Here is a 26750-nt window from a genome sequence, read left to right on the forward strand (position 1 = left end):
TGCAGCCAATGGGGACTGCAGTAGGCTCATATCAAAAATCTATAACTTCTGCTCTTCTGTGCTTTTTCATCTCGCAGCGAATGTATTGTGAGCTCATCTATTTTTTGCATGGCTCCTCTGGTTCATAAATATTCATCCCCGCAACGTCAAATAGGTGATTTATCTGAAAGCAAAAATATGGCTTTTTCGGCACCAGCCAGCTTGGATTTGTTGGCTCTTGTCGCTACTGTTACCGAGGCACCTTTATAGCAAGCTATTTTAGCATTGCACCTCTAATGCTAGTTGTTACAGCAGTAGAAATTCCAACCGCTGCGGTTCATTAGTAGTGAAACCGGAGTGCAGGGGGGGACTCCATGAGAGACGGAGAATGCACTTTTAATCTAAAAAGGTCAATGTGCATGAGCTATTTTGGAGATTCACTGCGAGCTTATAATTGGAGGCCTGTCTGAAGACAACTTGGAATTAAATGAAGACAAAGTTACCGAGCGTGTGGTTGGCCTTTGATGAGAATCGGGGAGTGAGGACCCTTCATTTGCAGCCTTTAATCAGTCCAGTGAGATCAGATTCACGTGTGATTGTAGGAGAAAAGAAAGGAGGGGAGAGAAATGAAATGGTAATGAGTATTGATTACCTATGTGCATATGACCCTTTAGTCTCCTCTTGCATTCTTAAATCAACCCAAATTATTGAATTTTCTAATTTCATGCTCAGAGAGAAGTAGCCGGCAACATGAAACTGCCTCCACAATGAACCATGCGCCCATTGGGGTCTGAGCAAATTATAGTGAAGAGAAACAAGGCGTCTTTTTGTGCAGAGGCGTGGGCGTGAACCTGAATTAAACGCACCGCTTTTAAGTTATGGATGATAATTATTCTGGGAGGGTCTGTTGGGAGTAAAGGTGATTCAGGTAGCTTTTTCTTCAAATTGCATTTCACGTCACGGCACTGTCGCTAAGCGATGGCCTCAGCACAGCCATATATGTATGTAATTGCTTGCCGTTAAGTTGGAGGAAAAAAGGTCCGTTTAGGCTGGAAAAAGAAGCCCAATTACATGTATACACAATTAATACACCCATGGGAAATAGAAATTTTCTTTCAAATGATAAGATTAATTCCTAATTATGGCCTCACACACACGCACACACACACGTGCACACTCACACAAGGCCTCACACAGCTAATCTACTTTAGTAATAAGCTAGTGTACACTGAAATAGTGAAGAGAGAAGTGGACAGCAGCTGATGGAGGGAATCCGTGTCATAGTGGACTCAATGAACCGGGGCACAGCGCAGGCCTGACGGTCCTCTGCTGCCATCTGCTGGCTGTAACATATATCATGGTTGGTGCAGCACAGAGGGCTTTTAGGAGTTTTTGTTTACCTCCTCCATGCCTGCCATCCCTGCATTTACTGAAGAGAAAAAGTGCATAACAACGATTGGTCCGTTAGTTGGCACCTTGTAACTGTTTTCAGTCTCTTTGAAGATGTATGGTGCAACCACACGTGTGCACTATCGTTTCGAATTACTTTGGCTCTTTTTGTGTCTCCCTTGTTGTGCTTCTCTTCATGCTTATATTTGCTTCTCTGTAGATTATGGTGGATTTTTCCTTTTCTTCATATTTCTTTGTAGTTTGTTGTTACTTTGCATCCTTTATTGTGTTTGAACATTTTGCTTCTCTTTACAGTTTGCCTCTTTTTTATCTTGTTTTTCTATTTGTGCTGATTTTATTATGTATTGTTTGTTTATTTTGTGTAATTTAGTCTAAGGAGCTTAGAAAGAAAAGCGTCTGGACTTCTTTGAGTTGCTTGAAGACGTTTCACCTTCATCCAAGAAGCTTCTTCAGTTCTGGGGTCAAATGGTGGAGAGTCCCAGATTTAAGATAAGATAAGATAAGATAAGATAAGATAAGATAAGATAAGATAAGATAAGATAAGATAAGATAAGATAAGATAAGATAAGATAAGATAAGATAAGATAAGATAAGATAAGATAAGATAAGATAAGATAAGATAAGATAAGATAAGATAAGATAACCTTTATTAGTCCCACAAGTGGGAAATTTGTTTTGTCACAGCAGGAAGTGGACAGTGCAAAAGTTATGACGCAAAAATTAGAATACAATAAGAATAAATACAGTACACAACTGTACAGAATAGAATAAAATAATATACTATATACAGTAGAATAAAATAGAATAAAAATATACAATAAGATAAAAATAGAATACGAATGCTATATACAACTGAGTAAAAATACAACGATGCCAGAAAAGATTATTGCACTTAGTGTTATTGCACATGTGTGGATGTGTGTGTTTGTTCAGTTAAAGTCTTTGTTGTGGAGTCTGACAGCAGTGGGGAGGAAAGACCTGCGTAATCTCTCCGTCCCACACCGTGGGTGCCGCAGTCTCCCACTGAAGGAGCTGCTCAGTGCTGTCACAGTCTGCTGCATGGGGTGGGAGACGTTGTCCAACAGGGATGACAGCTTAGCCGCCATTCTCCTGTCACTCACCACCTCCACTGGGTCCAGAGGGCATCCTAGAACAGAGCTGGCCCTTCGGATCACCCTGTTCAGTCTCTTCCTGTCCCCAGCAGAGATGCTGCCGCCCCAGCAGACCACACCATAAAAGATAGCAGAAGCCACCACAGAGTCATAGAAGGTCTTCAGGAGTGGGCCCTCCACCCCAAACGACCTGAGTCTCCGCAGCAGGTACAGCCTGCTCTGCCCTTTCCTGTAGAGGGCGTCTGAGTTATGAGTCCAGTCCAGTCTATTGTTCAGATGAACACCAAGGTACCTGTAGCTGTCCACAGCCTCAATGTCCATACCTTGGATGTTCAGTGGTTGCAGTGGAGAATGCTTGTGCCTGCGGAAGTCTACCACCAGCTCCTTGGTTTTACTGGCGTTGATCTGGAGGTAGTTCAGCTGGCACCAGTCCACAAAGTCTTGAGTCAGTCCTCTGTACTCCTTGTCGTCCCCATCAGTGATGAGGCTGACTATTGCAGAGTCATCAGAGAACTTCTGCAGGAAGCACTGGGTGGAATTGTGGGAGAAGTCTGCAGTGTAGATGGTGAAGAGGAACGGAGCCAGAACCGTTCCCTGTGGGGCCCCCGTACTGCAGACGACCCTGTCCGACACACAGCCCTGAGTCCTCACATACTGTGGTCGGTCGGTGAGGTAGTCCAAAATCCAGGTAGTGAGGTGATGGTCCACTCCAGAGTTCTCCAGCTTGTCCTTCAGAACCGAGGGAAGAATAGTGTTGAAGGCACTGGAGAAATCAAAGAACATGATTCTCACAGTGCTTCCAGCGGTCTCCAGGTGAGCGAGGGAACGATGTAGGAGGTGAATGACGGCATCATCCGCGCCAATGCCAGGCTGGTAGGCAAACTGAAGTGGGTCCAGTGATGAGCTTGTTAGGCGCCGAAGCTGAGCCAGGACCAACCGCTCCAGGGTCTTCATCAGGTGGGATGTCAGAGCCACCGGCCTGTAGCTGTTGAGGTCCTTGGGGCGTGAAGTCTTTGGCACTGGTACAACACAGGAGGTTTTCCAGAGCTGTGGGACTCTTCCCAACCTCAGGCTCAGGTTGAAGAGGTGCTCCATCACCCCACACAGTTGGTCCGCGCAGGACCTGACGACCCTCGAGCTGATGCCATCTGGGCCCGCTGCCTTCTTGCCATTAATCCTCCTCAGTTCCCTCCTAACCTGGGTGGTTGAGAGAGACAGGCTGGAGCCTTGTGTTGAGTGTGTATTGGATGCTGTTGTTGGGGGTGGGGGGGAGTGAGCAGGGTGAATAGAGGAGATGTGAAGTGTCTGAGGTGTCAGAGGTGGAACAGCAGCAGTGGGGGTGGGTGAGTCTGCAGCCGATGTTGTAGACTGTCTCATGGCTGAATCAAATCTGTTGAAGAAATGATTCAGTTCATTTGCCCATCTCACATCCCTCCCAGGCAGAGAGTTCTGCTGTTTGTGGCCTGAGATGGTTCTGAGGCCTCTCCAGACTTCACCAACGTTGTTTTGCTGAAGCTGGTTCTCCATCTTCTGCCTGTAGCTGTCCTTCCCATTCCTTATCATTTAAACCCTGTGGGAGTGTCCCCCGAGAGGGACATGGACCCCCTATTGATCCTCTACCTAATCACACACGCCAGGGTGTGAAAACGGGTGTAGGTCACAATCAGCCAAGGTTTCGGGTGAGCCCATAGTGAAACCTAGCCCCACCCTATCATGTGATTTCCTGAGGTCAAATGACCCAGGATGTGAGTGGGCGTTAAGGCGACTGGGTGACTGAGAAGTGGATGCAGACATCGTGTTAATTTAGTTAATACAGTCGACACTATTGCCTCACAGGAAGGAGGTCCTGGGGCCTTTCTGTCCAGGTGCTCTGGCTTCCTCTCACAGTCCAAACACATGCAGGTAGTGGGGTGAGGGGAACTGCTTATCTAAATTGGACATAAAGGCTTAATGTGGCCGTGTGTCTCTGTGTTAGCTCAACACACTGGTGTCCTGTCCAGGGTGTGTCCTGCCTCTCACCCTTCAGCCCCTCCATGACCATGAATTGGATAAGTAGTTTGTCATTAGGTTAACTTTGCAACAACAAATATTTACACAGCTAATGAATGGCTCATTAATCTGACACTCGGGGCCACGAGCCTGCTAACTGGCTTCACTAATCTTCAGGCTTCACCAAGAGTCAGTCAACTGAAAGCGATTTTGATTATACAAGCTCTAGTTAAACCCCAAAAATGTCAATTAAATGACTGGAAGAACTGTAATAATCCCAGATGAAATAAAAGGACATCGTTTGATGGAAAGTGACAATCGTGACTCAGGCACATCTCAAGTATGATTTTATTCTGTGGGTCTCATATACATCTAACTCTGTTGGTGCAATATAACAGACAGCTACTCAGTACAGCAGTGCCTACATTTTTAATATATCCACATTTACAAGCAAAAATACTTTTTAAAAGATAAATATTAGTTTCCTTGTTAAAGCACAGAATGGAGTTCTCTTGGCTTGCAGCAAAACTATATTGCATCAGTCTCATATAAATATGCTTAACCTCACACTCGTTCTAAGAAGATACGCACTGGTTTGTGCTGCAGATAAAGTGCCTACTCTGCAGCTCTGCAGTCAGAGAATGTCGAAGCAACTCAAGACACAGAAAGTGCAATTTAAAAACACTAAAAAGATCCAGGGCGACGAGGACACACAGATGCATGGCAGGACAGCTGTGTGTGTGTGCATTTGATAAGAGGAGGAGAGAGGCTAGACTACAGTTGGTGAGTTTTTTTAAAACAAAACTGAGAGGAGCGCCACTAAAAGGAATGACAGTAACAGACCATGAACACAGCATGTGGCCAGAAAAAAAAGTGTTCATGTTGTAACAGGAGCTCATTTACAACACAAAGACTGACACCTCACAAAATTTCCATCATACACAAAGACTGAACTCAGACCGTCATACAGCGCGGGCCTTCACATGGCCACCGAAGCGTCCGAGTCTTTTGGTCGATTGTGTACGACGTGCTCGAGCTGTCCGGAGTCGGAGACGTCGTAGCTCGTCTTGTACTTAGCCAAGATCTTCATCAAAGGACGCAGCTTCAGCCACCACTGCTCCTTGGGGATCCTGTGACTGCACACAGATGAAGAAACGTCAGTGTCAGCGTTTATTTCGGCATTTCTTTCTCATTTTGGACTCCCGAGTTCTCTTCTGGACTAATCTCCCTGTGTGCCAGCGAGCTACTGTGATACATACACAAAGTCAGTCTCATCCTTGAGTTGGACCACAGGCTGGAAGACCAGAGTCCTGCGGCGCATTCCCAGCAGACAGCAGGAGTCCTCGGTGTTAGCAAACACTCGGCCTGCACACAAACACTGAATCAAAGGTGCAAACACAGGAAGTCCCTGATCTTACAAACATGCATTAGGGTGGAATTAAAGCCACTGGAAACCCGAACCTACAACAGCGTTCCAGCTGTGGGTCTATGCAGTGCCGTTATTTTGGAACTTTTTGATCGCTAGATTTAACTTCCTACACCTCTGTGTGTCAGTGATTTAAAAGCCCACTGGTGAAAATGACTAGTGTCATTGTTTTTGTAGGAGAAACAGTGGACTACACTGGTGATCAGGGTTACCCTCACATCAGCAGCAAAGGATAACTGCTTCCCTTCTTAAAGTCGGTGATTTTGTTAGTTGGCACCAGAAAAACTAGTCGTTTCATTATTAATATTTTGTTAATGTATAAAGCGAGTTAACTGTAGAGTTGAAGCTGCGTCTATGTAGCCAACCACCAACAGCCACAGCTGCCTTACCAGCAGATGGCAGCAGCACCCCACCCTGCCTCTCTCTGTGATCGGTAGCTTTAAGAAGATCAATCACAGCAGCACATGGATCAGCAAACATACGACCCGATGGCCAGAACCAGACAACCAAAGGGTCCATCCTGACCTGCTTGATAGCTTTCAAAGAAGGGCGTGCATTTTGCACCTTTAACTGTATTTTAATCAGTTTTACAGGCCTGTTACTGTGGCTTGTACGCCACAGTAAGAAAAAAAGAAAAGAAGGGAAACTTCTTCTGTATTATCAGTAGTCAAATTTCTTTTTTAAGTCTCTATTTTGTATACGGTAAAAAAAAATCAGAACTTTTGAACTTTTCAATTCACAAATAATTTCTGTTTTTTAATTAGTCCTTTTTTTGTTAAAGTGTAATCCCAGTGACTGAGCTCAGTTTTTAATGTTTTTGGACTTTTTTGTCTCATCAAAAAGGCCAAGGACTCACCTAAACTCTCAACTTTGATACCATTTGTAATTGTTATGATTTTTGGCTAAATTCCCAGTGGCTTTCACATTGAGAGGTATCTGGGGAGGTGGGGGTGGTTCACAGTGATTTCTTTCTACCAGCTAGTGGCTATCTGAAACATCATCATAAATGAAACAGCTGCAGTGTGGTTTAAGAGGATGAGAAAACTGAAGCACAAAGAGGTGTTGATATGGAAGCCATGAACAAAAGCAGCTGAATTGAGATAAAGCACCGCACACTACCAAGAAAATGTGGGAAAAGCAGGAAAAAGAAATGTGCGTGTCGCTCACACAGCCCATGCTTGCACATTTCCATTTCAGAAAGGACCTGGAAACAGCACTGCATGGTGGCTGCCGGTAAATTTGGAAGGCATGGGCAGATTGCATCCTACATGTGTGTAACAGAACAGTGAAAATGACACACACAGAAACACACACACACACACTGGGAGTATGGTGCTAAAATGAAAACACAAGATAGGAGCTAAATATGTAGATGGTCATGGAGCCAGCATGAAGAAGAGGATTTACCTTCATCTTATGTCATCCGAGTGTAAGAGAAATGGACACAAAAAAACAAAACAAAAAGAGGAGTTTTAACTTTAATGGCGGCCTTATTACACAAACAGTGTACAGGTCGGTTGTGTCGTATCAGATGAGGAAGCGTGTCGGTCCTCATTAAAATGCTACATTGATGAGTGTAAATGATCAATAATTCATTTTCTTTGTGAGGATAAACATACATCAAAATGTCAGACAGAGTGACTCCATGACAGATCTGCTTCACAACGGCCACGCCTCTGCAGGGAGGGAGGATCGGCTACCGCGGGTCTAATTACAGGCTGCAGGGAACATTAACCTTACCTTGTCTGAACGTCTCAACCAGCTTTTTGGAGACCCACTGCATGGCCTTGGCTGAGATCTTGGTCCCAAAGTTCCGGTCAAATGGAGACGGCGCTCCTCCCTTTGAAAAAAATTAAGAGTTTTCACTCATCCACCAGATCTTTCCCCCCTTTCTTCTTAATTGAACACATGTTTGCTGATGTGGTTTGCTAGCTGTGCTATCTTTTCATTACAAACTAGATTTTCCTCAGAGATCATCAAAGTTTTGTGTGTTCCAGTTTTTTTATGTGCTAATCTCAAGATACACAAATCCAAAATACAACAAAGACCAGCCATGTAAACTGAGAACATGCATATTCATGATACAAATATGGAAAATTGGCACTTCTGTACTCTGGAGGAGACGTTACCACTGATTATTTATACAATGGGAAATCAGCCCACCTGCTGCATGTGTCCCAGCACATTCTTCCTGCAGTCAAACACCCCCCTGCCTTCTTCAGAGTACAGCTGATAGATGAAGTCTGTTGTGTAGTTCTCATTGCAGTTCTCATTCCTGACAGACACACAGTGAAAGTGTTAGCAGAGGCACACTCACGATGTGAGTTGACGCTCACGCTAGCTGGACGTCATCAGTGGGAGCCGGATCGTAAAATGTCAGCACTGTCAAAACTGTCGGCTTCACCACAACATTTGTTTACTATACAAGGAGCTTCAAACACCGAGGGATGGAAATGCATGTTTACACTTACACTTACATTACAAAGAGATGCTGGCTGGAAATTTAAGGTGACTGTCATTTTCTTACCTGAGGACCAGACCTCTCTGAATGCTCGTCTTCATTTTCTCTGTCAGATGTTCAACATTGGCCTGTGGGACAAAGTAGTGCATGTGGCTGATGTTAACACATAGGTGGCTCTGTAAGGTCTGCCTTAGAACTAGAGTAGGGTGACATCTAGTGGATAAAACCAGGAATGACATGTAAAGAACTGAGCCTGAAACTTAAAGGGGACCTATGTTGCTTTACCTTATTTACTGCCATATACACTAACGGCCACTTTTTTAGGTACACCTCGTTTGCCTTCAGTGCTGGTACTAAGGGGCCTAAAGTTTTCCAAGAAAATCCCCCGACACCATTACACCACCAGCAGTTAATGCATGGCAGAATGGAGCCATGCTTTTATGCCGTTTATGTCAAATTCTCACCCTGCAGTCCCAAAGCTGCAGCAGAAATAGGCTCGACAGCCCAGGCAACATTAACTGTTGCTTCAGCTTGCAGTTGTAAGCTGACAGGAGTGGACCCTGCTGTGGTCCCCTGCTGCTGTAGTTTGACTTGTTGTGCATTCAGAGGTGTTCTTCTGTAAACCACGGTGGTAACGAGTGGTTATTTGAGTCACTGCTGTCTTCCTATTAGCTCAGAGCTGTCTGACTATTCACCTCAGACGTCTGGCATCAACGAGGCCCTTTCACCAAGAGGACTGCAGTTTGTCTGGATGCTTTCTTATTCTTTGATCGATCTCTGTAAATCCTAGAGATGGTTGTGGGTTCAAATCCCAGTAGATCAGCAGTGTCTGCATGCCAGATGCAGTGAGTAATTGTCATGTGACTGGCTGATTAGATATTTGGATTAAAAGGAATTTAAACTGGTGTACCTACAAAAGTGGGCATTAAGTGTATATACACTATAAATATAACAGATTCCATCATTATTAAAGTTATTATTGAATGTTTTTGTTTTCATACAGGATAGTTTTCTTTTTGCTGCTGTTTGTTTTGTTAGAATGTTTTATTTGCTTGCTTACTTCAGTGTTTATTTCTGAGCATTTATATAACACTGTTTGTTGTTCATTGGACAATTACGAAAATAACTGTAATAAAGGGAGAATGTCCTTGGAGAGAGAGGAGCCAAAACTGTTTGTTTGTTTATTTTGGAACTGTGACTCATGCAAAGCTACTTCAGTCCAAGAATAAAAAGCTGGTGCTGAAATGACCATCACAGGTCTACTTTAAATAATGAATGCATACTGGTTCTGTGGTTGCGTCATACCTGCAGTTCTTTGATGTCAAACGGCTCCTCGTAGATGTAAGCAGCATCGGCCCCTGAAGCCAGGCCCCCCACCGTGGCCAGATAGCCACAGTAGCCTCCCATAGTCTCAATAATGAACACACGTCTCTTGGTCCCACTGGCTGATTGCTTGATGCGGTCACAGGTCTGACACACGCACATGAGCTCACAAAGTCAGTACACATTCAGCACTAATGTGTCAAAGCTAACCTCTGTAACCCTGAGCTCATATTTGCCCATCAAGGTAAACATAAAGATTAGTGTTAACTTAAGACTTTCCACACAGTAGAACAACAGCATGCTTATTTAGCGAATAGCTACATTTCAACAACAGATTCATCTAAATGCTGCTTTCACCAGACAGACTGGATCCTGCGAAAGACGACAGAACACGTCAGATGGTAACATGAAATTCAGAATTCATATGCAAACACTTGGTTAAATTCTATGTGGAAACATTTTTCTTCCTGTGCTAGATTTTTATTTTGATAGCCCAGTGCTGACAATCAGCTAAATATGAGATAATCTAGCGTCAGTTTAGAAGTTGCAGCAGTGGTAAAAATATAAAAATATGTGTTACTGTGAATTCACGTGCTCTGCAGAGAGCCCGTCTCCCAAAAATGGGAAATCGTGCTATAGTGTATCCTTGTGCTTTTAAATGAGAATGTGTTGAAACAGCACAGGGCGATCGTGGCTTATGAGTTGGGAGTTTGCCTTGTAATCGGAAGGCTGCCGGTTCGAGCCCCGGCTTGGACAGTCTTGGTCGTTGTGTCCTTGGGCAAGACACTTCACCCGTTGCCTACTGGTGGTGGTCAGAGGGCCCGGTGTCCAGCAGCCTTGCCTCTATCAGTGCGCCCCAGGGTGGCTGTGGCTACAATGTAGCTTGCCATCACCAATGAGTGGATGACTGGATGTGTAAAGCGCTTTGAGGTCTTTAGGGACTAGTAAAGCGCTATATAAATACAGGCCATCCAATAAATAAACTGTTACTTTAGCTTTTAACAGGGTTAGCTCTAAGAAGTAACATTTGTAACAAATCTGTTTCTCTGCATGGACACAAGCTAACAATTTTGTAAATCACTATCCTGGAGCCCTCAAAGTGCTTCAGCATATCATATATTTAATGTTAGAAAACAAACCTGATGTACTTAAATGTGCACAATTTTACTTCATGCTTTTGTGTATGATTTAAAAGAACTGAGAAAGTTGTGCACCAAACTTTTCCATCTTTCTCAGTTGTTTTGATGATGTGAGGGGGATCAGTAGGAAAACACTTTTTTCCAATTTTTCGCAGCAGCACATGAATGCACAGTTTATGTTTGAGTTAGTGTTCGGGCTAAGTTTAATTCATTGACTTTTGTTGCCTTTACTGTAACCTAAATCCAGAGAAAATAGTGTAGCACCTTCTGTAAGCGGACAGTTTGCTGAGTATTAGCACTGGACCAGTTTTCTCTCTTGCACTTTCATATCATGCCTCACGTTCAGTGTCTTTGCACAAGCATCTTGAACAAAGCGCTCAAAGCTCTGCTGGCGGCGGTTTGACTGCCTTACCTCCACAATGGCATTGAGGGCCGTGTCTGCCCCGATACTTAGATCGGTGCCGGGTACATTGTTACTTATGGTGGCAGGCAGCATACACATCGGGATGCAAAACTCCTCATAGCTGGCGCGAGCCTCATACAGCTGCAGCAGACTCTCAAACGCCTGAAGCAGCAGTATACAGAAAACGCGTTAGACGACCGGTCACTTATAGAGAGAGAGGGGTGAATCTCTCTCAGTTTGCAAGAGAGTATCCCGCCATTCCGGCATGTTCCGTGTGATAGCGGCTATGGCTTCCCTTTGGCAGAAAGGACGGGAGGATGGGATTGTGAACAGAGTGGTGGAGAAAAGAAAATAAGAACAGAAAGAGTGGCAGAGCAGAGAGGGGAACGTGTAATCAGAACAGGAAGTTGATGTGCAGAGAGAGAAAGCAGAGGGAAGGATGATAAACAGGGACAGACAAAGAACAGATGAAGAGACAGGACAGAGAGACGTGTGCTTGTTGGCCTCAGAATCTGCTCCACGGTGACGCGGCATATAACAACCACATGACAGCCAGATCTGCTTATATTCAGCAGGACAAGCAGGGCCAGTCGAGTCTGCATACACAGCAGGAGGACATGAAGATGGCCAAGCTGCGATTCCAGTTTGAAACAGCACACGTTACCTGAACTACAGGCTGTTAAGCTTGTGTTCTGGCGATATGTAGACGTCAAAACCTGCATGCAGCCAGCCACTCGTCATGACGTGTCAGAGGACACTATCACAAACACACAGACAGGGAGAAGGGCAAGCAGAGCAAAACATGGCGGCCACAACACGTGTGCACCTCACAGCATGCCTCCATGTTGACACTCACTTACTTACCTGAAGGGAGCTTTACGTTTACCAGTCACGCCTCACGGTGCTGACATGACTCACTTTGTCTGTCTGAATTTCTAGTTTTTAGGGAGGCTTTTTGTGCCACGTGTGGCTGACAGATGCCACCGTTACAAGGATTTCTTCCGAATGATCCCCTGACAGGCTGGTGACTGGTAAAACACAACACTGTGGGTTTTTCCCCCTTGTTGAAACACAGCTGGCTGGCTTGTAAAGTGAGCGGATGTGTTTGTGTGTCTGTGTCATGTCTGTCTATTCCTGTTGGCAGGCCCCATCACTTACAGTAGTGATGGCGTTCAGAGCCGTGTCAGCGCCAATGCTGAGGTCAGAGCCCGGCACATTGTTGGAGACAGTGGCTGGGACCATGACCATGGGCACACAGAACTCGTCATATTTCCCACGAGCCGTTAACAATTCCAGCAGTGACAGGAAGGCCTGCAGGGCAGAGCCAAGTGCTTTAGTGTCTGCGAGGGGTTTGGAAGGTTGGTCTGGAAGAGAGGTGCTACTTGCCACAAAGGAAAGGGTAAGACATAAGTGGAGGGTGCCAAGGGGAGGAGCCAGGTCTATCACAACGGACAGCAGCGAAACAGACAGGTACCACTCCACATTCACCCTCAAAAAACACACACACGTACATCATACACAGGATAACTCATTTACTTGCATTCATCAAAGGAAAAGTAAAGCTGGTGAGCATCTATACAGGAGTGCGTGAAATGGCTGAAGAAAAGCAGGTGTTCTCTGTTTCCAAATCAGATCAAATCGAGTCAACTTCAGTTAAATAATCCAAAAACATCATGTTAAGGAGTCTTCTTTCTCACTATATAGCTATACATATATATCATATACCATTTAACATGTAATGCTAAATATTAGCTTCCAATGTTGCAGTTCTGCAGCTCTGCTTTTAGGCAGAGAATTGAATTTAAAGCATAGTTTTGTACACAGCTATGCATGGAACCATACAGAGGTGTGCTGAAATGAAGCGGGATAAGGCTGATGGAAACATTATACTGTTTATTGTAACATGTCATAAATATTCATAATTTAAAAGCTTTTAAGCTTGTACACAGACTTAAAGATGAGAAGCATCTACTGACAGACTCAACAAGTTAAAAGCAAAACGAGCAGAGACAAAAACTGAGTGTGAAACTTACCTCGAATCCACCGATAATCAGCAAAGCATTTATATTGTGCTTTCGCATTTGCTCAGCAATTTTCTCCACGTGTTTTGCAGGAAGTGTTCTGAGGATTACAAAATGAGTATTATGAAAAAAACATTATGCAAATATACAAAATCATTGAAATACAAAGTGTATGGCTGGGAATTTAGTTTCTTAAAGCCGTCTATGAGGAAATTCTCTGGATACACTGGTACAGTGCTGATACAGATTCCATCACCTTTGTAGATATCTCAATTTAATCATCATTTTATAAGAAAAACTGAAGACTCTTTACCTTTTTGTCCCCAACAGGGAGCCACCCTGTCCCGTCCAACCTCCAACATCACCCCATTTCACCTCCTTAATCTGAAGGGTAGATGGATGAGACATATACGTTAGCTATTACTGATGAGTGGAGCTGTTCACAGGATGCTTTTATTTATTTTGTTTTGTTTTAAATGTTCTAATTTAGTGCTCTTCTAACCTGCAACGAGCTGAAAAGCTCCAAAAGCTGGTGCTTTTCTTTCTTTGTTGTGTTAAGAGTTGCACAGAGACTAATGAGTCCCAGTGTGGAAGCTGTTTTCTCCCCAATTTATTTTCTTAAGTTTGCATCTCTCTCACAGTTGTGTATTTTCTGTCCTATCCTCCTGGTTCTCAGGGCAGACATAGCAAACACCAGAGTTAATTTGCTGGACAATCTCTTTCATGTAGCAGCGGAAACTAACAAAGCGTGTAGCAGAGAGTGCTTGAGTCCTGAATAACAGAAATCCATTATTCCCTCTGCTCTAATCTTCTTGGGGTCAGTAGGCACAGTCTGAATCCAGGTCTCACAGAGGATGTTTAACTAAGCAGTGACAGTGGAGACATTCTGATAGAGATAAATGATCCGATTGTTTCTTAAGTGCTGTTCACTGAGCCGACCCCACACTCTGAGCGGTTTCGTCAAAGGAGGCTAGAGGACAGAAACTAGTTATACCAGTCATGCAACAAAGAAACGGTATCACCTCAGATTACATATCAGTACAAGTTTTCATTGTTAAAAGTCACACAGGTGCTGCTTGCTTTTACCCTGTATTCATAAATCTCGTGATATTGTGGTGATAGGTAATGTGAGAAAGTCTTTGACTTATCAGTACAGAGCTGTGTTTCTCAGCCCAGGGAGAACAGTCTGTTTCCCCCCACTGGATAGTTGTGGTACTGCATCGTTTCGACTGAGCCGAGCAGAGCAGGGAGAGTGAGCGTGAGGAAATTGGTTTACATTAATCTGGACAGATTATCCCCCGGGTTTCCCTGATTATGCTTTAGTGTGACTGTGCACTGTCTGACTCTCATCAAGCTAAGCCAATTCTCTCTGAGATATTGATTAAAAAATTGGAGTCACACACACAGAAGATTTTTATTAAGCTTGGAAATTATGAATGCATTTAAATAACATGAAATCTCATTAGTTTCAGGCCGATTATAATGACACGCAGTAGTGCAGCAGCAGTGCTACAAGTCTCACCTGTCCTTTGTAGAATCCCTCAAAGCCATCACTGACGGCAAACATCTTGTGCCCCTCAGAGATGCCCACCCTTACAGCTGAACGGACAGCAGCATTCATGCCCGCTGCAGGGGCCCCGACATTCAGCACTGCCACATTGAAGTTGCTCTGAAGACATAAAATGCACAGCAACAGGTTATCATACATTCTGGCTCTGGAATAATCCCACCAAATGATAAAGTGTGTTTTTGAACATGGATGATCACGCTCTACAGAAGAAATCAATAAATGCTTTCTGGGGTACTCTCAGCCACATGCTGAGCCTACAGTGGTCATTATCACAGAGGCAGAGGGTGGAGTCAGACCCTAAGGCAAGGTCCACAGCATGGAGTCTGTCAGGCTGCCTCTACACTTCGCTGATTTTCAGTGTAAGCTACCTCCTATGGAGCTGCAGCTCCTGGCAGGGATGATCAAGTCCAACCCTCAGAGGGGAGCCAGGTGTGATCTAATATCACTGCACAGCAACAGTGGCCACCCGGGCCGCATATGAAGCCCACGCTCACTAAACCTTAAGGCTTCAGAGTAAATAAGAACAACATGGTTAGAAGTCAATACTTGTTCTTATTATGTGCACTTTTCATCTTTTTATAATGAACAGCAGGGAACCACTGACGCATATGACTGCTGAATACTAATGCCCTCAGCCTGATGTCACACACCCGTCTACAGGACAATGGTAATAAGGTCACTCCCTCAGAAGGTGTGCAGCGCAGGCTCCATAGCTCAGTGGTTAGAGCACTGGTCTTGTAAACCAGGGGTCGCGAGTTCGATCCTCGCTGGGGCCTGATGCCTGGACAATACTTTTTTATTTGTTTTTGCCTCCACCTCTAGATAAATAAAGTATATGGCTTTGTTTTGTCAAAGACAGCTCTTAAAATAGCAGCAGCAGTAAGGCACAGCTGAGTCATTATTTGTTGGGCAGAACCTTAGGCTGACTTGGCTCCCTAAAAACAACCTGCTCTACAGGTATTCTGTGGGGGGGGCTCTGTCCTTTTTCATTTCTGTGTGTGTGTTAAGTGTGAGCAAGCAAAGCTGACACCATCACTTACAGTCGGCAGCTCGGATTCTGGTTTACGATGAGCCAGCAGTTTGTATGTCTTCAGGTTGTTTTCAAAGCTCCTGCAGACAAACCAAGTGCAGTGAGTTCATCTGTTCCAACACTTCAATACACAGTAAACACTTCAAAACTAAGGGAGGTGTATTTGAAAATGAAGTCCATGATCCTGATTCTTCCCCTCTTTCCTCATCCTGCTGAACACTGAGTGTAAACAACAGACTGATGGTGTTCTAAAATAGCACCTTGATCCACTTTCCCTGTGTGCACTTAGAAACACCGGACTGAGTGAAGTTCAGGTCTGTCGGTCATACCTGCCCCGAAGCTTAACGGCCTCCTCAAAGCGTTTCTGGTCCATAGCTTTCTGGACCTCTTGAGTCTGGGGCAAAAAAAAGAAAGGAGATTGTTTCATTGCTTGAAATCTGCATTTAGACACGGCAGCACAAAAGTACTTTTCAATTTGATTAATCTACACGATTTGGGAATAAACATCTGCATGCAAGGTCTGTGATCTTTGAAGTGTCACAACTGCTGCATGGAGGAGAAACTGCCCTGAAGTGTGGACAGAGGAAAAAATAACGTGTCATTGTGTGTTTGGGCAAAAAAGGTGACTAATACGTAACCTGCTCTTCACCTCTAACATTTCCTGCTACATAACGTCAGTGAGGTCTTCACTGTGAGCTCTGTTAAACCCAAACAAGGAGCGAGAACGACAACAAAGCTTTTTTGTGCATTTCTATGGCGGTACACATCATCATAAACAGATAATGATTAACCAGTGGCTCCATCTCAAACAATGCACTTCTCTTGTGGACACTATTGCCACTCCAGACTCTGTGCTGTCTGAAATCATTACTTAAGCTCTTTGTCTTTATGGACTCTGTCTCTCCTCGGCTTCTCTGGTTTTGTAAATATGTGTGTGTGCATGCCTATTGAATACGTGAGGGTCTTGGACTGTTTCCAGCACAGAGCAGCACTTACCATCTGCACACACTCCATCAGAGGCACGCGCACCGATGTGTTCCCACACAGAGACACCACACAGGCCGGCGTGTTGGCCGTGGTCTCCAGAAGCGCGAGAACAGCCTCGACACCCATGCGGCTGGCCTGCATGTGAGACGCACAGATTAAACTGCATCTTCCTCACTCATCGTTTCTATGCCAACACATTCTTCCCCTGCTCAGGGTTTCTTTTGTTCTTTTAAGTTTTATTTACTTTAAATCTAAAATTGGTTTTAATTCTCCTCTTAAACATCCATCATTTTTTTGTTTTCATCTGTAGACGTTTTGTAGTAAACGGGAAGGGTTCCTGGGATACACTTGCACGTGTGCAGAGCCACAAATCTGTTAATATGCTTAACGTAAAACCTGAGGGCAGCGCTCCTCAGACACACACGGGATTGAACAGGAAATGTTTTGGACAACTCTTCAAAACAATACTGCGGACAGGGAACATTTACTATAAATTCTCAAAAGACCATCTATTGAAATGAAATGAAATCATTTCTGATAATATAATGGCTTTTAAAATTAGGAATAACACTTTAAACACTAATAAATATGCTGCTCAAAAACATAAATGTGCCTATAAACTGCCAAAATAGTCAAAAATGTCAGTTGCAACAACCTCACGTGATAAATTTAAAAACATGATTTATTTGACAGGCCAAAAGCAAAAGATACTGCTTGGAAAAAAAATGAAAGGAATCCTTTTTAATCAGAGTAAAGCATCAAGTCAGTTAAAGTTGTGGGCACTGATCTGGTCAGTTAAGTAGCAGAGGAGGTTGCTGATCAGTTTCAGCTGCTTCGGTGTTGATCAAATTAAGAACAGGCGCAAGAGCATGGAGGAGATCCCAGGAGAAGCTTGGTTACTCTAGGAGAGCTGGACGGGGGCGTAGAAGGTCCTTAATCCATCAGCAGGAGCGCTGTCTACTCCTTTGTGCGAGGAGGAACAGGATGAGCACTGCCAGAGCTACAAAATGACCTCCAGGAGAACACCTGTGTCGATGTCTGTGACCAAACACAGAAACAGACTTCATGGGGGCCTGAGGTCCTGATGCCCTCTGGCTTCCCCTCTGTGTTCACTGCCTGGCACCGTGGAGCCCGACTCACATTTGCCATAAATACTAAAACAGGCAGGGCACCGCTGCCCTGTGCTTCTTACAAATGAGGACATGTTCAGCCTGAGCAAATGCGACAGACATGAAAGGATCTGGAGAAGCCACAAAATCGTTCAGCATGACTGGTTTGTTGGTGGGACAGTGATGGGCTGGGGAGGCATATCCATGGGAGGACACACAGACCTCAACAGCTTAGGCAACTGCACCCTGACTGCCATTAGGTATCAGGATGAAATCCTTGGACGGACGCTCAGACTGTCCAGGAGTTCAGTGGCGCTCTGGTCCAGCTCTGGGAGTAGATTCCCCAGGACATCATCCTTTGTCTCATGAGGAGCGTGCCCCGTTGTCAGGAATGCTGACGAGATTGTGGGGGTCACACAAACTACTGAGAACCATTTTTAACTACTAGCCTGCAGTAATTTGATTTTTAGGGTGTCTTCTGGAGGTTGAAGTTCATTTCCATCAAATGATCTGGCATCATTTAATTCCTTATTTTTAAAACAAGTTTTATTTAACCAACAGGCCAGAGGCAAAGTAGTTTGACAGAGAAAAATGAATCCTGCTTTTTGAGCACGTGAACCCAACAAATGTTTGATATTTTGGCCCCTAAAGTAATTCAACATTTAGCAAAAAAACATCAGAGCACTGGCTCATAACTCAGGAGGGTGGACCTACCAAGATACGGTCAAAGGCAGATGGGGTTCCTCCTCTCTGCACGTGTCCCAAAATTGTCACTCGTGTGTCGAAACCCAAGCACTTGACCACGAGCTGCGAGGAAAAGAAAAACAAGTTTGAGCAGATGGCCTGGCATCACATCATCAACATTCTCATGAAAATAACAGCTGTTCATTTAGGTAATGGATCCTTAAAGAGGCAGTTCACCCTAAAATCAAATGTCTGTACTTTCCTCAGGCCTGTGCTGCTGTTTATCACCTATATTTGCTTTGGTGTGAGTCGCTCAGCTCCAATTGGTAAGTCTGTTTTCTCTTGAATATAATGCAATCAGATGATGTTTGCCTAGTGCTGATCAGAGAAGCAAAAATTAAATAAATACATGCATTTAAAATAAACCTCACAGGTACATGCAGGCTTCCTTCCACATAACGATACAACTGTTAGTCGGTTAAACAAAATAAATTAAAAAATGTGCGTGTGTGTTGGGGGGGTTCAGTGTTTGTTTTTTTAAATAAGCATTCCTGCTGAGCTTTTTAAATGGATTTTGAGCACCACAAATCGACTGAAGAGAAGGCAGACGGCAAAGTCATCTAGATGGATAAACAGCACAAGATAAATAGGACCAGAGAAAAAGATGTTTATGTGATTTATGGGTGAGTGTTGCTTTACTGTTGTCTAAATTCATCTAATGCATATTATATATACACTAATAAAGGTATAACTGTGTCACTAATATATACAAAACAAAGGTATATGCAAAAACACATGTAAACAAACTGGCACATCACAAACTTGAACATCAACACGATCTGAAGCTGAAGAGAAGGGGAAACAACAAAGCACAAGCAAGCCGTTCTAATTTTTCAGTCATGTTAGAAAGGAGCTTTTAATTTGAAATCAAAAATAATTACTCTGCTACTTTAAATAAAAACAGAGTCTCCAAATAAAAATGTTAGTAATAATTACATAATAATATCATCATGATTCACAATTTACAGTTAAAAAGTCAATTTGTAAGGAAAAAGAAGGCTATGTGTGAAGCAGCTATAAGTAAATGCTATAAGACCTATAATAGCTGTGAGGTTTAGAAAAGGTGCCTTGCAGTGCTTTGGCAGTACAGTGTGGTGAAAGCCCTCTTACCAATCTAGCAAGTGTGCTTTACAGAGCATTCCAGAAACACAGCAACAAAGCCACACCAGGGCAGCAGTACAGTAGTAGAGGTCATTCAGGAGGGAGTCAAAGCTGGAACTGGGTACACTCTGTACTTACATTCTTAACATATTCAGTGGTAATGGGTTTGTTGTTACGATCAATCGCCCCTTCGGCTACAATTATGATATTCAGCCTTTTCATCCCTGCTCGGTTCTATAAGGAGGGCGTGGTGGAGAAACAACATGACAGAAAAACTGAGACTGTGGCTGTGACGTGGGCTTTCAGAAGCACGGGGAGGGAGCCGGACGACGGCGGCAGCCTGGGAGCCGAGGACAGATTTGTTCACAATAAAAGCCTGGTGTCACCACGGCTTGTGTTCACACTTAGTTATCAGGTGTATCCTGTCTTTATTGCTGCTTGTCCACACTTTGTTATTACGGGACTGAATGTGGATACTGTAAGAAAACTGTAACCAAAGATTTTGGCGGTGTGTAGCTCAGATGGCTGGCTTGCATCAGTCAGGTCTCCGTGCTTCTGGCTTCCCCTTTCTTAACACTCAGGTACTCACATCCTTGACAAAACTAGAGGTTATAGGCTTCCCGTGCCTGTCAATGGCTCCCTCTGCAACTATGATTATGTTCAGCCTTGTTCCCCTGGAACGGGTCTAAATCATAGAACATTGGCATTTTTTTTCAAAGCAGAAAAAACACAAAATCTCACAAAAGTCTTTCGTGATTTAAAGTCTGTGTAGAAAAACAAAGAAAGGTTTGGAACAACATGTTATCAGAGTAAATATAACATTACATCTCATAGAACAACCCAGTAATACTACACTTCACTGAGTAAGTCTGACTGTGTTACCGCAGATAGTTTCTGACACATCTTCTCCTCCCAGCCATCCTCTGGAGGCATTTCAGGGATCAGCACCCAGTCTGCCCCGCAAGCCAGGCCGCTCACCAGGGCCAGGTAGCTGGGAAACACACACAGGTGATAAAGGCCTGTGTCTCTGACTGAGAGTTGATGGTTCTGGATCTGCTAAGGTTTATCTATTCTTACCCACAGTGTCTGCCCATGACCTCCAAAACAAATGTCCTCTGGTGACTGAAAGATAAGGAGAGGAAATATGATGTAGGAACGCTGATGTACCCGAGAGCAGGTGTAGAAGATACCATGATAGTTTTTTCCTGCGTTAAACTTTTCTCAACTTCAAGGCGAGTGATTGAAACAGCTGCTGGTAAGAGTGAAGGATTATTATATTTGAAATGTACCCTGATAATTAAAGCCTGAACTAGCGACTGACTTGTCACATATGCAGCTTTCACACGTAAAGCTGCTAAAGGTGCTTATGTTGACTGCTCACCTCTGTGCAGTTGTCATAATTGCGTCCACCACCTCGATGATTCTGTGCAAAGCCGAGTCAGTGCCAATTGTCATGTCAGTTCCACAGAAGTCGTTATCGATAGAGCCGACCATCCCCACAATGTGAAGGGCAGAGTACTTCTGGACGGCATCGGCCTCAATCAAACCTGAAAGGAAAAGAAGCTTAGAGCAGGACTGGGCTTTTGTCTGAGTAACCACTCTGAGTCACAGCTGTTCCTACAAACACAAATCTCTGATATTACTGGCAGGAGATACGGTTTCTCAGTATGGCACCAAATGACTCCAAGCTCCACATGCTGTGCAGAATTGTTTTCAACAGTGTAACCACGTCCTCAGAATATATAAACTGCATTTTGTCTTGACTGGAAATAGGAAACACAGAGCCATAAAGCCTCCACTACCTTGTTCCACCAACTCATTCAGCAGCCCGCTCCATTCCTCCTTGAAGAGGTTGGCTCCCGTCAGACTGCCGTCTCCACCGATCACACACAGGTTGGTGATGCCGTGCTGCACCAGGTTGTGGGCAGCCTTCAGGCGCCCCTCGTGAGTGCGAAACTCTTTGCAGCGAGCGCTGCCGATAACAGTCCCTCCCTGGTGACGATAATGGGAACGTTTTAAAAGTGTCTCCGGCCCATATCACATGGTTATTCTTTTGGTTTGAACTCCTGCGTTTGTTCTTCAACAGGAAAAGCACTACTGATAACACACCGCCTACTGCGATGTTAGAGGTTGTAATGTTTCACCACTAAACAGCCTTATCGTCTGTGTCACATGACTTACATGTTCCTCCTTTGTGCATTGCTTCCTGCAAGATAAACCTAACTTTGATAAATACATATTTCAGTGTTTTTCCACACTTTTATATTTTATTTATGGTGGGTAAAGAGGGCATGTGGATGCATTAGTCACGCCATAATAAAAAGGATAATAATTCCAATTTATAGCAAACGTCTCAAGAAATAAATCTGATGTGAGGTTAGGTTATTTATTAATTATTAAACACGTCGATATGAAGATTGTTCCTCTGCAAAGTGCTTTGAGTAAAATAAGCTGCTTATCTATTAAGATGAACTCTAACTGCACTGTCTTGAACTGCAGCTGGTGACAATACTCCAAAGTCGCCTCGGTGGACTTCAAAGCAATACATTAAACGGGTCTCCACTTGCTCCAGGTTCTAGTTAGAATGGTTCCTCAAACTCACAGAGGATAACCGGAGTAGCACAAGGATACTATCCCCAGCTGCAATTCAAAACAGTGGAACTGGAGTACATCTAAATGGACGTGATCCTCTCTGGAGAAAGCAGCTGAATAACGCTGATTACCATCACAACAGTAGCCTGGTCAGAGAGCCAGGAAGAAAAACGATACAGGAAGGGCCAGAGTTAGCTTACTGGAAGATGATGAACTTGCAGAGTGAGAAGATCATAAATCAATCACACATCAAGGCGTTCCTCCACACAAATAAAAAGCTAAATGAGTTTTTGGACAGTTATTAAAACACCTGCCAGCCCATCCAAGTAATGTTTCCATGTGGGAAACACTGCACACTGCAGTCCAAGAACTGCAAAAGTATTTATTACTTTCGAATGTTTCCGATATAAGCCGGGAGCCCACAGGAGAGAGAACACCTGCTTATAAAAACCTCACTCTGTGTATGTTACATGTGTCTACTATAGACCATGATAATTACTCACCAACTGCAGCATGCTGGACACACTTTCCCATGTGGCTTCCTTTATGTTATCCCCACCATCCACCATACCCTGATATCCCTGATTACAGAGAAAAAAAAGAATATACATTTAACATTTATGCCTAAACTTGTGGCTGTAACTAATTTAATTAGATATAAATTACATGTAATAAACATATAAATTGCCCATGTAACTCTGTTACATAAGTACAACATGAAATGTTACATTTAATGGAATCTGGGCAAATAAAATTTACTCAAGTAGTATACATTCAGTTTATTTTCCTTACTAATTATTTATTTGAATACATGACCATTTGATTTCTGCTGCAATTTATTTCAAAATATTGCTTCATGGTTATGAGGCCAAAGAATCATCTTTCTGAGTGTTGCACGAGCTAAGCAAACAAACACACACTCCAAATAACCTCTGGCTAACAGCCCAAAATACAACGCAACGACATCCTATTGTCATCATGACTTGAAATAATCAAAATATTTCCACATAATTCAAAACCAATGAAATTTTTAACTATAAGACTGGTGCATCCTCATACTGTGCTACCTTAGCTGGGTGCAGGGTATTCATATGAGGCATCTAAAGCCTCAGTTATGTAACATCACACTGTGTGTGAGCAGAAGCCACACGTACACAGATGTGCTGGGATCACAGGATGAGCAGACAGAGCATGGCTCTTCCCAAAGCTCTTTTAACATCTGCTTCATGAAAACAAAATAAACATCCCTGTATTGATACCGGACCCCTGGCTAGTACTGTACACAAATCCAACCATTAAAGTTGGGCTTAAATGTCTTCCAAATACTTTATAGTGATTTTCCTTGAAAATGCTACTATAGTCCTAAAGATAAATTTATGGCTCACCTCATGAATGAAATAAACCTTTGCCCCCACGTACAACCCCATTCGAACCACAGCACGCACAGCACCATTCATTCCTGAAAGAGAAAGAGTTAAAAGAAGAAATCTTAATCACAAAACAACTTGTTTTACAAGGTCAAACTTTAAACTATAGAGAGGGAAAACACATGTGTCTCAACTGCACCAAGTCATTGTAAAACCCCAATTTGCATGGCTCTCCCAGGGCTTAAGCTACATGGATATTTATTTAATCTGGGTGCAGCTGTAAACCTTTATTTATTTTTTTATGAGTATTTCTATGTCCTGGATGTGGGAGATAATGTGTGTAAGCCCAGCCTTTGCGTGTTTATAGTGTCTGTGTGTCACTTGTGGATTTTTTTGCCCCATCAGAAAGCCCTGCCATGTTTGGTCAAAAGGCTTTCCTAGCTCCTCCTACAGGTTCTGTGAGTCTGAGTGAAAATACTAACCAGTAAGACCATGCTCTGTGGCTTTAATGTCAACGTCAGGGTTAGCTTCAACACAGATGGGATAAAAACGTAAAGCTTTACCCACAGGAAGGAGGAGAACGGGAACTTGGCTAACTGGAAGAGTTGTAAACAAAGGGAAGAAAGGACTGGGTTTCCTTGTGAACCAAGCAGTACTGTTACTCTGCAACACAAAGGCTCAGCCCACTCGGGAAGCAGAGGACACAGCAGTGAGGGAAGGAACAAATTAGGAGGAGGCCTCTGCAATGTGATCTGCTCATGAAGCCGGCAAAGCATCCAGAATTATTAGAAAAGGACCAACAATACAACCCAGTGTATAATCCATGGCACGCTGTCCTTGTTACATAACTACAATCACAGGGGCATCAGACATCAGAGTGTGGTGAAAACAGAGGCAGAATATATGAAAAGATGTTCGCGTAGATATCTCAGCTGAAGGTTTCAAAGTCTCTATCAAAGCAGAACATCTCTTCTTCTGCGTGACTGACTCTTTCTCCTGCTGACTGACTGAAAGCACTCAGCCAAGGCTACACAATGTACTCTGACATTGATGCACGGTCTCAGCTAGCATGCTGCAGACTCACTGCTTAACTCTGGGGCCAGCGCTGCGTGTTTGTTCTGCAATTAAGTGGATCAATTCACTGCTTCTGAATAACCACATTCACTCTTTGAGCTCCTGGAGGATGGAGGTTACACTATAGAATACCTGGTGTAATTAATAATAATGCATTATTAATAATTCTTCACAAATGCACTTACATAACAACAACAGGTGGTTTCTGAGAAAAGGTCAACATTTGTCTAAATTATGTATTGAAAAGTTTAAAACAGGGTGGTTATTTAGCAGAAGATTTTAACATAAACAACATTAGAAAATAAAGAAGCTTCTTTAATGCTGTAGAGCAGTGTTAGTGCTGCTGCCCTTTGTATCACAATCCAATGCTAAAAGTGGACACAACTTTGATGTGACCATGGCTTCTCAGGGTAATATTGGAAGAATATCTGGATCAATAAGCCAAAAAAAGCTGAAGTGCTTTCTGACTATTTTTAAAGCAGGATAAAGAAGTTTTTTCCCCACAAAGATACAAAGCTTCTTGCTATTTTTGTCAAATTACAATTTACAGTTGGTTTGTTAATAACTTTCCATGCAGCATGAAAACAATAAGAAGAAAACGTGTTTTAAAATATCCATATTTATTCATGTTTTGCTCATATTTCACTTTCTACAGCTTGAAAGCTATCAGGATGGATTCACTCTCTCTTTATGTTTCCTCTACTACACTGGTCACGTGTAGGCCTAATAATAAGTTACATAACAGGTAAAAATAATCACATCCTGTCTTTAAATAAAATCATAGTTTCGACTTTTGTTGTTTAATTATAAGATGATGTAACTCATTCGGATCAGCCGGCTGCCATTACAATGTGGTGTTACACGGCAGTAGTAGATGTACATGTGCTTAAGCGAAATTACGAGATGAGCCGGTGAGCACATGACCCGGGTTTCCTCTGTGACGTATAGTTGACTGGAAGAGACGTAGATGAGTTATATGCTGCTCATCACGTACACAGGATGCCGGCATCCCACAACCGCTGGCCTCCACTGTGCTAATAAAAATCCAAAGTCTCTAGTCTCGCTAAAACTGAACACGACAGAAACGCTGTGTAAGAATTTCCAACCTGTGCGCTAGTGGCCTACGCATCCACCAGAACCAGCTTTTAATGGTTACACAGCGCCCTGCACTCCTGCGTATCTGGCTTCTGCACAACCTAAATTAATTGGGAATCTGCGCTAATTAAATGCTAACACAAGCCCGTCAGTTATAATGCAATAATAAACTGTGAGGAGGAAAGCAAACCGCGCGGCTCGACCTTGACGCATCTGTCTGAGCCGCTGGGTAATGTCACACATGCCTCTGAATCAATGACAGGATGATGCTGTTAGCGACTTAGCAGGGTGCGCGGTGTTAGCATGCCGGCTAACCGTGTAAATGGCACATAACATCACAGCCTTACTGTACCACCCCGCCCCACCGCGTTTTTAAATAAAAGCCAGGCTGACTTGACAGGCAGCCACTATGACACGGCTGTGTATCTTCGCCCTTTGCGGGCCTTTCCTCACTGATACGATGCTTCACACAAGTATCCACAAAAAGTGTAACTCGATACTCTACCTTGAGCATCCCCTCCGCTCGTCAGCACCGCAATGGCTTTGCCCGCTCCCGACAGGTTCTCAAAAAATATCTTCTTGCTGTCCGGCTGCGCCATTTTCACAGCAACTCAATATATAAATATAAATAAATATGTGTTTCCTGGCACAAGCCGATAAAAGAGAACACCGACAGTACGGAACTGTGCTGAAATGATGAAGGGCAACAATCTATGCCCTCTACCTATGTACAGTATGCCCGCTTTGGTCTCCTTCTCCTGCCTGTTCCGTATCTGGTCGCTGATTTGCATAGGCCGAGCGCGAGGACAGTTATTGGC

The 26750-nt window shown here is 43.6% G+C and overlaps 1 protein-coding gene and 1 non-coding gene across 6 annotated transcripts; one reads left to right on the plus strand and one right to left on the minus strand.

The window, feature by feature from the left end:
• Nucleotides 1-4821: 4821 nt before the first annotated feature.
• Nucleotides 4822-26709, minus strand: pfkpa (phosphofructokinase, platelet a). 5 transcript variants are annotated; one of them, XM_085467578.1, is made up of 23 exons: nt 26438-26709; nt 23782-23855; nt 22900-22977; nt 21607-21796; nt 21186-21351; nt 20882-20926; nt 20687-20795; nt 19943-20038; nt 18674-18766; nt 16860-16985; nt 16193-16257; nt 15874-15943; nt 14786-14932; nt 13577-13647; nt 13276-13363; nt 12401-12553; nt 11252-11404; nt 9683-9847; nt 8444-8505; nt 8080-8191; nt 7657-7756; nt 5750-5855; nt 4822-5626 (listed from the first exon to the last, which is right to left on the minus strand). In XM_085467578.1, exons 1-23 carry the CDS (start codon nt 26529-26531, stop codon nt 5470-5472), a joined length of 2520 nt encoding a protein of 839 aa, XP_085323704.1. In that variant the 5' UTR covers nt 26532-26709; the 3' UTR covers nt 4822-5469. The 5 variants fall into 5 exon arrangements, with proteins under 5 accessions (XP_085323704.1, XP_085323701.1, XP_085323703.1 ...); XM_085467575.1 differs by lacking the exon at nt 12401-12553; XM_085467577.1 differs by lacking the exon at nt 11252-11404.
• Nucleotides 15537-15609, plus strand: trnat-ugu (transfer RNA threonine (anticodon UGU)). Its single transcript has one exon. It is a non-coding gene; the product is annotated as a tRNA-Thr (tRNA).
• Nucleotides 26710-26750: the final 41 nt, after the last annotated feature.

The sequence above is a fragment of the Copadichromis virginalis genome, linkage group LG9 (genome assembly GCF_057382275.1).
Source record: "Copadichromis virginalis isolate Kocher_CV1m ecotype Utaka linkage group LG9, C_Virginalis_male_GT1.1, whole genome shotgun sequence".
Taxonomy (NCBI): domain Eukaryota; kingdom Metazoa; phylum Chordata; class Actinopteri; order Cichliformes; family Cichlidae; genus Copadichromis; species Copadichromis virginalis.

Coding starts and splice junctions, on each gene's coding strand:
- pfkpa (XM_085467578.1), bottom strand. CDS start 26,531: ATGGCGCAGCCGGACAGCAAGAAGATATTTTTTGAGAACCTGTCGGGA. Junction 23,856..26,437: donor GAGCGGAGGGGATGCTCAAG/GTAGAGTATCGA, acceptor TTTCTCTTTCAG/GAATGAATGGTGCTGTGCGT. Junction 5,627..5,749: donor AAGGATGAGACTGACTTTGT/GTATGTATCACA, acceptor ATCTGTGTGCAG/TCACAGGATCCCCAAGGAGC.